This window comes from Halyomorpha halys, unplaced genomic scaffold, assembly GCF_000696795.3.
Source record: "Halyomorpha halys isolate HHAL.00 unplaced genomic scaffold, Hhal_1.1 Scaffold7.1, whole genome shotgun sequence".
Taxonomy (NCBI): Eukaryota; Metazoa; Arthropoda; class Insecta; order Hemiptera; family Pentatomidae; genus Halyomorpha; species Halyomorpha halys.
Window position 1 is genome coordinate 2,002,549 of NW_027110368.1, and position 11,478 is coordinate 2,014,026.

At 30.5% G+C, this 11,478-nt stretch overlaps 1 protein-coding gene across 2 annotated transcripts; it reads left to right on the top strand.

Annotated features, from left to right (window-relative positions):
- The first annotated feature begins 540 nt into the window (after window positions 1-540).
- Window positions 541-11,478, top strand: pasi2 (Protein). Of its 2 annotated transcripts, XM_014415104.3 has the most exons (7): window positions 541-708; window positions 791-986; window positions 3,681-3,810; window positions 3,886-3,980; window positions 5,286-5,522; window positions 5,677-5,778; window positions 11,245-11,478. In XM_014415104.3, the coding sequence occupies exons 2-6, from the start codon at window positions 795-797 to the stop codon at window positions 5,776-5,778; spliced, it is 756 nt and encodes a 251-aa protein (XP_014270590.1). In that variant the 5' UTR covers window positions 541-708; window positions 791-794; the 3' UTR covers window positions 11,245-11,478. The 2 variants fall into 2 exon arrangements, with proteins under 2 accessions (XP_014270590.1, XP_014270583.1); XM_014415097.3 differs by lacking the exon at window positions 5,677-5,778 and having other exon boundaries at window positions 542-708.

The following is an 11,478-nucleotide window of genomic DNA, read 5'->3' on the forward strand; positions in this document are numbered from 1 at the left end:
CACGCGAGCTCAAGAATTTTTTCTTGAGTAGCCTTGCTGTACGTGGTCGCTCAGTGTTCTAAAAAAGAATAACGTTTTGCGATTGACGAATGCAGGACGCTTTTCATGGAGTTTCTCTTGCAATCTTTGCAACTGCTATCTATCCGTAGTAATAGTTTAATTTGACTTCAACAACTCGTAGTGAATTATTCCTTGACAATCCCACCATTCACACAATAAAATCTTTTTGCCATGGAAGTTTGTTTTCGGATCTGGTAGGGATGGTTGATCATTATCAAGCCACAGTCTTTTGCGGACGATATTTATATAGGTAACCCATTTTTCATCACCTGTTACTATTCATCTGCCCTCGGTTCGTCTTTTACGGTCGTATCTCTCCAAAACTTTATCAATTTCTATATCTTCAACACAATAAAGTATTTCAACTATACTTGCTATGAACAGATCTGAACTTTATAATAATTTCAGAACTCATTAAATAATACGGTTCAATGATTTTATATCTCTTAAAATTCTCGATTTTTGAAGTCGATGATTATGAATCATGAATCGATAGTAGGGAATTGTTTATGTATGGACACGCCTTGTTTTGTTGATGGTTTCAGTTTTATGGTTTAAATACATTTCTTGTTATTTCTCGAATAGATAATATTATATATTTATTACGTACATGTGCTTGAACTAGAAACCCTTTTTAACATAAAAAAGGTATTTTTGCCTGGTTATCTGTCAATGCTGATCTGATGTACATTTCCTAGTGATTCTTATTACAGTTTTTATTTTGTTTTAGAAAAATGTGCGCTAAAAAATCTAGTAGTGTTGGAACACCCAGTGTTTACTCTTATGTCACAAGATCAACTTCAAACTTAAAGTCTACGAGATCCATGAGATCTCTCAAAATTCCTTGGTATAAAAGACCACTGGTTCAAGATGCATTCATCATTGATATACAACGAGCTTCCATGATCACTGGGATTTATTCATTAGTAAGTTTTATCACATAGTTCTCTTAGTAGAATATTTATTTAAGTTATATTTACCCTATTAAAGTGTTCCACATATGTAAATTTTTTATCAATTTAGTGATTACAAGTAAGGATTGGTTCTGTACTAAAAAACTTCCATTAATTTTGAATTGTCAATTACATATAATGGATGAGGAGATGGTTGGGGTTGGAGTCAGTAATGATACATTAACAAATAAAACTTAATTATTTGTGCCACTGCCAATTTATGGAGCTTCTGTTGAATGACTCCAGACAGGTTGCCCTGTTGAAGGTCTGAAACATCGGCACAAAGAAAGTTTTACTTACTTGTGTCTCATTACTGACTGCAACCCAACTATCCTCTCCTTATATTGAATCTACGGGCAACAATAAACACCCCGTTGATATAAAATATGAAGGTTTATCATCCAAATATTTCACTATTACTTACTATAACCGACTTATAGTGTTTTTTTTATCAGTGGTCTTTCTTTAATTGCTACTGACTATACACATAAATATTATGATATTTTAGGCTTTATGGAAGGTTATTTATCCCACTTCTGTTGACATGGGCCTTTACTTGATAAGGCTCCAGCTTAACTGATAATTAGAATTTTGTGCTTAATTATCTCTTGAGGAAGCTTGGTTGAAAGCAGGGATAATTTAAACTACCTTTCTTGTCTTGATTCATAGGCTTTACTGGATAACAGTTTTTGAGCTCACTCATTATCTGTCAAAGTTTAAGTGTCAGGAATTTCTATATTTTGAGGTTGTATTACGATTATATTAGGAAAGTCATAAGGATTGAAACATTTATTATATCATTTTGAATGCCTTCTCTTCAAGTATGTCTATACTCCTGTATTTTGTACTTGCCTTTCTGTTTCTCTTGAAGCTTTTGGTTTATTTATCCCCACTTAATCAATAGTAACAAATTGTTTTCATGTTCTAAAGCAGTGCTTCCTTACAAAGTAGTTTTACAAGCCACTCATCCCATCAAACAGGATTTACTGTAAATGGGTGTAGAAAATGGTCCTTGACTTTGACGACGCTACAAGTGAAATCCCAAATGATTGTAGCATTGTTTAGAATATCTTGTCAACTAGCAGTGTTGGCAATGATATTGAAGGAGATGAAGTTGAGTTGGAGAAACTGATACTTAAACCAGTTAGCTATAGGAGTAATGTGTCACCTTCAGAACTCTGAAGAATTTTCTTTTGACTAACATTTGGCCACTTGCATGTTTGGAAAAGATTCATGAATTAAAGCATATTTCCTACCTACTGCAAAAGAAGAAAAAATTACCTGACTTATAAAACAAATAAATACTTAAATAGATTTGACATGTTCAATATAACAAATACAGTTATTTACTAGTTATTATTTAGATTTCATGATATAACTCCTTCAATTGTATACTCTGTATTAACTATAAAAAATCTAGAGAGGCTCTCTCTCTGCTGGGTTATAAGAAAACTCAGATATTAAAACCAATTCACTTGGTTCGTGTTTATATTTTTATAAGCAAGTTCTAATGCACCCTGCTGGTTGATAGTTTATTATAATATTTTATATAATAGCAAAATATATTATATTGTAATAAAATAAAAAAATAATTTTATTCAGGAAACTCGCTCTCAAGCAAGAAGATAAATTCCCAATAAGAAGATAAATCTTATGAAGCAATTCATTAGTCTCTTCAATTTCATCTCGATCCCAGCAGATTGCCCTACATTGACCAAGTAACTGTAGTCAAAGTGGGGCAAAACAATGGAGGATATAAAGTTCTGATAGGTAATTTGAGGAATGAAATCCCAAAATCTCCGGAATACTTGAAGTACGACTATAGATTTTTGTGTGATCTGGGAAATGTGAAAATTCCAGGAGAGGTACTGATCGAAGATGACTCGAGTGTTTTTGCTGTGTTATACTGTTTCTCTATGGAGGATTGGAGGTCTTGAGGAATTTTAAATAAACCAGATTGGGTGGAATATTGGAATTGAAAAAACAAGATTAGAGATGATTAAAGAGAGCTTTTTGCTAAAAGAAATTATTAAATTGGGAGTGGATTAATTTTTCTAGTGGCTCAGATAAATTAGATAGAGATAGACCAGAAGTTAGAATATGAAGAAGGAAAAGAAACTTTGTTCAGTGGGTGAACCAAGGCCTTTTTTCTCCCAGGCTTTGAGAAAAATGGAAGTTTTCCCAAGTTCACTCCTGAAAGTTAGATCAAACCTCTCCCCTTCCTCCTTATCATCGCTTCTAATAATAAAGATATTAATAATTTATAATTTACTCACTATATAAATAAGCTCTATTGCTAAGATGTTTGCAAATTGATACCTTAAATGTTTGAATAGATAAAAAGAATATAGCGAATGTATTAAATGCTGGATCACTGAGGCATCCCCATTTCACCATATTCTGGACTGTATCAACATCATTATAGGATCTTTTTGAAATACCTAAAATAGTCATTCATAAGCTTGAGAGCAGGGTCCTTATTGATGTGCTGTAAACCATGTCACAAAGTACAAACACCACCACTTCCTTTATTCAAGAAGGTCCCCAAGTTAAAAACTGCAATGATTATTCTTGTTACAATTAGTTTATTTGTGATATTATGATATGACTTTTTAATGCTAATTTCTGTAAAGATTAATAAGTTATCTTATCTTTATTTTTTTTCAGGGACTGAGTATTTTTACAATATTGACTGGTGTATTTGATCTATATTCTTATGTAATGGCTGCTCCAGGATCAGTTCATTATGGATATTATTTTATTAGTTATCAATTTGTATACGTTGGCAACAAACATGGTAATTTACTTAATTCTTCTTGGTCACATTTGACATTTATTGGATCTTACTTGATGTTTATATCCTTTGTTTTAGTGAGAAACACACTAGTTCTTTTTGCCCTTTTCTCAGTACTTGCAGCTATGGCTATATTTGTTACCAGTATTATGCTCATACTAGCATTGAGGAAGGTAAATAATTCACTTAAATGTTTTATTAATTTAAGGTAGGTATAATGATTTAATGCTAAATTTTAGTTTTATGTTTAAAAAATTAATCATGTTCCCTATCATAGTAAAATAGTATGATGACACCTATTGTTTTGATCAATATTATTAAAATCAATTATTTCTGTAATATTGTCTTATCAGATCTACTTACCCTTTGATTTCTGATAACCCTTCTGTAAGGAACTGCTGCAAATGGCCACTGTCTTCAGATTATATTAAAGAACTTTTAATATCTTCAGAGACTATTGGATTCCTTTATCTCTATAAAACATATTTTCTTTTTTATGTGCTTATATCGTAGTACATTAATAATAAAAAGTTTAGCGTACCCAAAGGTTTGATGCTGATACCACAAATCGCTGTCTACATACGTCCAAACCCTAGTCTACCAGATCAGTCTTCATTCAATCCTCCCACCTACACTTCAGTCTATCCCTTAGATTTTATGCATCACTCCAGTGTTTATTGACAATTTAAAGATCCATTTGTTACCAAGCCCTTCAATCTTACTTTTCTTATTCACTGCAATGCTGTAATCTAAATTATATTTAGTGGGTGCAGTTCCCTAAATTTGACATTGTGTATCCTTCTAAATTCTCTAGTCAACTAACCCTTTTTTTGTCCATATATTTTATGCAATATTTTTTTATTTTTTTCAAAAACCTTAAGGCCCGGTTTTTCTCTTAGAGTTAGAGTCCATGTTTCGCATATGTTAAGAACAGTTTGAAGGATAATATTTAATAACATTTAGCACTTAGGTTAATAAAATTTAATTAACATTGGATAGTATAGAAATTTTCTAAGACTTATTATCTGACCAGGATGATGTAGAATTTTCATTTTGAATGTAAGAGTCAGAAGTAGTGTGGACAATGGAATGAATAGATATAGCAAAATATTCATTTTAAATTTATTTTATCATTTAGTTTATATTTTAAGTTTATTCCACTATTAAAAGTATTTAAAATATACTCCCTTGGTGGATGAAAACACCTAAGAACTAATTAGACAAAATAGTTTTTACATTAAATATTTCTTAAAAATAAGAATTATATCAGTCTCTTTATTATCCTTATGCTGATACTGTCTGTCTCTCAGATTGATAAATCTGTTCTCTTCCTGTGTGTTCCTCAATCCAGAACTCTAGAGGAAATTTTTTTTTACCAAAATGTTGTTTTATATAGTAATCTAACGGTAAGGTAGTTGTAGCGGTACAGATTTATTTTTTATATGAATTAAATTATTTTGCTCTCTTGTTTTTTACAGGAACATGAAAAAAAGATGGTACCATGGCTGTATTCTTTTGCCCTGTTCACTGTATTACGAGTGCTGGCTTGGATATTTTTCACGACTGTTAATGATTTAATTTTTTCTTATAATATTATTATGGTTCTTCTTTGGGCCATATTCTGTGTGCTAAATGCCTACGGATGGGTTCTCGTCTATTCATTATACCTAGAGCTGACTGATTTGACCAAGCTTGAAGATCTGGCGCATCTCAGGGTAAGTTATTAAACTTGAATTTTCATGATTTTATTATCATTGGGATTTTTGAGTTAGCCAAGAAAAATAATAAAGAACTTAACCAAATAAAATATCTTTCTTGTGTTCATTTTTGGACACAGTATACCTTTATGTGTGTGGACTAAACTTTCAGATGGGTACAATGCAGTCTCTGAATGCATCCGTGGCACAGTCTCTTGCTGGGTCACGGCCGACTACTCCTCACAGCACAGTCTCCACACAACCAGTACAGTAGGTGAGAGTCCATCCTGACTCTCTGCCTTCATTATAGCATTTACTAACCTTTTCATAGCTTTTTTAATCAGTTTCAAGTAGAGCAATGATATAAAATATGTAGTACTAACTTATATGGTTAACATTATTGTAAATCAGTTTGTCCATTTGGTGTTGAGTTAATTCATTATTGTTCAATTATTAGTTTTATAATATCTGGAATGATCCAATTATAATTGTTTTCCAGAGCTACCTCAAATGAGAGGAAGTATGGTTATTGGTTAAAACACAGTTCAATAAATCTTACTTAATTTATGCATTCTAAAATCATGTTGTCCAAAATATTAATTTATATTCTAAGGACATCTCCTTCTCCATATCCAATCCAAAGGTTGGAGAAATTATAAATTCTTTAACTAATTTACACATGGTAAGCACAAATATTTATCTGTTGGCAATTCTAAAGCAATGCAAACTGAAATCAATCGTGTGGATGCAGCACAAGCACTCTATGATTTGTGCCCAAAAACCGACACCCGAAGGGTCAGCCTAAAATTCAGGTCAACAGCCAATCCAAAGAACTCTTCCACACACTTGCGCATGTCAAATTTACCTTTGTTTGGCAAACATGTAGAGGCACCTTTACTGGTTACCTCATTTATTATTTTGAGATCAGGAATAAACAAAGTTATAATACAGGAATAAATAAAGTTATAATTGTGCTAGTTCATCTTATGTTTCTTGATCAGTTATATTGATTTATTATTATTCTAATTTAATGTTTTTGTTAAAAATTGTTATGCTCACCTTATTAAATCAAAATCATCTTATTAAAATTACTTTATGAAAACAAATTTCCACAAATAATTAGATATATATTATTCTTTTTGGGGAAAGTGTGACATTCATTTTTTTCCTCAGATAATCAAAGCTACTGAGTTAAAGTTTCTTCAACCATAAGCTTTAAACTACTGAGACAAGAGTAAGTAGATACTTATGTTAGGCTGTGTACTGTGTCTTTCTGTTGCACATTCAGCAGAATGAATAAATCTAAATTTTGCACAAACTTTTTTATTCTAAACAATCTCAAAAAAAAAAAAAAAAATTGTAACTTTAATAAATGCTTTATCAATTGGCTTTGATTTACGTGTTATTATGGTGAACCCACTTTTAAAATATCGAGTCTTTTTTTTATTCTGGTTAAGAATTGTTTTTCTCTTAATTTTTTTGTGTTGTATCTTTGTTGTTGTCTGTTGACAAGTTACGTTTTCATTGTAATTTGTCATTTATTTGGTACGTTCATGTTTTTCTTGTTTCAGTGGTATTGTATATAAATGTATATTATTCAATAAACTTTGGATACTAACAAAATAACCTTTTATAGTGGACTTCCTGAAGTAATTAACTTTTTTACATTGTTTTAAATGTCAAATGAAGGCAGTGAGTCAATATTATTTTGGCAGTGAAGGATGGTATTGGTGTACTGCTTAGTATTCAAGCCTAAATAACACAAGTAGAGCTTTGTACAGTGGTTTGGAAATCTATTGGTTACAAAATAGTAATTAAAACTATATTTGTTGCTTCTAACATCCACCTTCTGCATTTATACGACATTCAGTTAAATAAGTGAACAAAAAATAAATATACATCTCTACAAAGGGCCTATATTGTAAGCACTAGTTGAAGCAATTGCTTCTCAACCATGTGGTATGTTTAGACGATAGTGTGTTGAACATTATGCTCTAACTGCCTGGTTTACTACTAAATAATATCAAATAACTATGATAGGGTTGACTGGGCTTGAGTAGCATTTGAAACAAACAGTTCAGTCTAGTGTCAATTCAGTACAAAAAATAAATAAATAACTATTAGGTTATATATGTAAGATTTCAAACACTAAGCCTTAGGCCTCTAAATTGACTGGTTTCGAAAATTCCGAAATCATTAAGAAAAAAAAAAACCTGATATGTACACAAAATTCAGGATATCTCATTTCAACTAGATACAATATATCACTCCAAGACATCCAAACACATATTGATGTGCTTATAAGGGTAATTAAAAGATTATGGGAAATTTTCTATATAGAACTTTATTTTAGTTAAAATTAGAATACAGTTTTTTAAATGCATTCACCTTCTATGCGCACTTAGCTGATGCAAGTGGCCATGATCAAAAGTGTTTTTCTTTTTTTAATTTTTATCGATGATTATTTTTTATTTAATGATAATTATATCAAAATGAGGGGAACAAGTTTGAAAGAACATAAACACACTTCGATGTTAGCAAAAATTTCAAGAAAAAATTATAATGTTCTAGTAAAAATAAAATAATAAATAAAAAAAATAAATTTCACTATCATTATCATAGGTTAGAGAAGAAAAAATATACCTATGTGTTTTCTATAAAAACTGAGAGTGGGCCCAATAATGACATTTTAGTAGCTTAAATGCTCTTTTAATGTTTTCATTTATATTTTATTATGACAAACTTTTTTCTTCATAGAATATGAGTGGAGAAAAATCAGGTTGTTATACTTAACTAATTGAGTAAAAGTTGAATACAATGAAAATCACTCAGATTAGAATGTGTTTGGATCTCTTGTAGTGATAAGCTAATTTCTAGTTGATGTTTGCATGCATTTATGTGATCTTTTTTCTGTCCTGGTGATGTCCGAATTGCAGAAAACTTTGAGTAATTGTTTACCTGTATTTTTGAGATTTAAGGCTTAGTTTTTGGAATCTTCCAGTTATATTATAACAATTAATTTATGTCTTCTTTTTTTAGTTATTGTTCTTTTATATGAATAAAATGGCCCTTAAACATTTGTTATTTGATCATTAATTGTTTTATTGGTAAATAAATTGTTTTATTGATAAATAAAATGAAAAATTACTAGAGCATTTCCCTCCGTGTAGCATTTGGTTTTATTGTATTCACTCTCAACATTAATTTTGGTTTTCAAGATATGAATGGCTTCCACCTACATAATTGAACCAATGTCTCCATGGTTTTTATTCCTTGCCTTTAATTACCCAGAAATAATTAATTGTACTGTAAAGTATGTGTATTTTCATGTTTTAATATTATTAGTTTCTGTGCGTTAATTGTATTGTTAAATTTTTTTTGTGTGTGTAATTGTTGTCAACATTTGCATGCTCTATTTGTCATATTATGTGGTAGTGTGAAAGAAAACATTTATTCAATTGAATAATACTTCAGAAATGTGATTCATTGTAATATGCTTTTATTTATTAATCCTAGGTATGAAATTTGAAAGATCAGTTTCTAGCTGGTATTAATATTTGGTGGACTCTTATTAAAACATGGCCCTCTATGCCCAATAATGCTGTACTTTTTTTTTTAACATACAAACTATAGAACAAAAATAATAACTGGAAGTACAACTAAAAACATCTCTGCCAGTTGGCCTGGTCCTGTGATACAGTAGGCCAGTTCCGGGTTTTTAGGACATCTCTTGAGTCCACAGAAACTCCTTCCAGCCACTTTTGTCCTAAGTCTTCCCACTCTTCCTCTCCTGTACAGTACTGTCATGAGTATCTTAGGAATCCTGAAGTAATCCATCCAAGTGACATGGCCTCTCATCATAGCCTTCCGATTCGATGAGTGGTCTTCAAACAGATGAGTTTTAGAACGAAGTTCATAAAGTTCTCGGTTTTGTCTTTTATAGGTCCAAAGATACTCCAATAGATTCTCTGCTCAAAAGTCAAAAGATTTTCTTCTTTGGGTGGTAGCCCAAGCTTCTGAACCTTATGTCAGTACTAAGCATATACCTGTTATATAAAGAATATAATTTTTATTTGCAGCTGAGAGACTTGCGAGTATTGCTAGACCAAAAAAATGGTTACAGAAATATTTACTTAATCTATATTAGATGTAAAAATGCTTCTATCATCTTGGTCGGCCCAAATGTGGTAGAGGTTTTCAATGATATAATATTATATTCAATGTAGTGTATTAATGAAGCAGCAGAGATATGAAGGACTTCTTAATTTGTCCTCTAACTAAGGTTACAGGTTCATGAATTTTTTTCAAAGTAAACATGGATTCCTGATTCACTTTAGCATAAATCCTCTCTTTTGAAGTATCTTAATCTAAAAGAAAGAAATGGCAATTATTATCTTGTAGGATTAGATACAATGTGAATTTTTCATATTTTATTCTAATTATTGGCAGTTTCAATTTAATAATCTAAAGACTTCATTGAAAATACTTTCCAAAACCTTTATTAATATAAAGTACACATTTTTGTGAAAACCGTCTTTTTGGATTTGTCCACATAAGAGTGTAATAGATGTTTCAAATAGACAAAATTTATAAGTGAAATTGTGGATAAAAATAGGTAATTTAACACAATGGGATGAAAGTTAATTAATGGTGCATAGTGTTTTCCCAATTTAATTATGTTTTATATGTTAAATTGACTAATTTATATATTTGTCAAAGGCAGAACACCCTGAAACCTGACATGGGTAATAAACCATAATTAAAAAGTACATTATGTATCAGAAAAATAGAATGGATGGAGATGGAGGAGGGCTCAGAAACTGGTTTTTAAACAAAATTAGGACTTTATTAATAAAGGTTTTGGAAAGTATATTCAATGAAGATTTTAAATTACAAAACATGAATTTATGTTTGTTGATAAGATGTTCTTAAAGCAATGTAGCTGCTTCTAAGAATTAATTTGAAGATTTTCAAATATTGGCAAATTTTATGTTAGTTTCATATGTACAATTTACATCATTCTTGTTGAACTATAATTGATAGTAGTGCTTGAATGGATGGGAAAACATAAACTAAAGTAAATAGTCTGTGAAAGTTTTTAATGAGCTTACCACTATCAATATCTTATTGAATTATCAAAGTTTTGATTAGAGAATTTACTTCATTTTTTTTACTATATTTTCATTATGTATATTTCATTGTATATTATTAAAGCAATGGTACCTTTTTAATGGTTTTCTAATCCACTGATCCAAGTTATAATGAGAATCTTAATTTATTTAAAAATCAAGCTTTAATGTTGCTAAGTTATTAAATATCAGTTTTGGAGCATATATAATATAATAATAGCATTCTGATCCCTTCATATCTTGTTTGTCAACAATTGCTGAGTTAATACTGTACAATTCATCGGTTTGAATGCAAATGGAAATAGCTGGCACTACATTCCTGAAAAAAAAGACAGGTCTACAAGTTAGCAATAGGTGGTAGTAGCGCTTGGTGATTTACCAACATTAATTGATTTCAAATTTATAGCAATATTATTTATTATAATGCAACTTCATTTTTTTAACTTAATTTAATAGCTAATAGATTTTCTTCTCTATGAATATCTCACTTGACTCACAAAAAAAAATCTTTGAATTTTGATTTAGGGTATCTTTAGGTTGCATAATTCGAGATCTTAAATTATTTGGATGTATTCCTTATTTAGTTTAATTTTTTTTTTTTTTTTTTACAGTTGAGTACAATGGCATCTCTAGCAGCTTCTACTGCTCCTTCTCTCGCTGGTTCAAGACCTACTACTCCGCACAGTACTGTCTATACTATACCGACGCCAACAGATGTTTAAAATATTCTTTAATTATAATAAAGGATGGCTTAAAGTTCATTTTAATGATGGCCATGCATGTTTGGCGCAGAGAAGAAAAAATACAAGTTAATCTATATAAGTTTGTCAGACTTAAAAAAAATT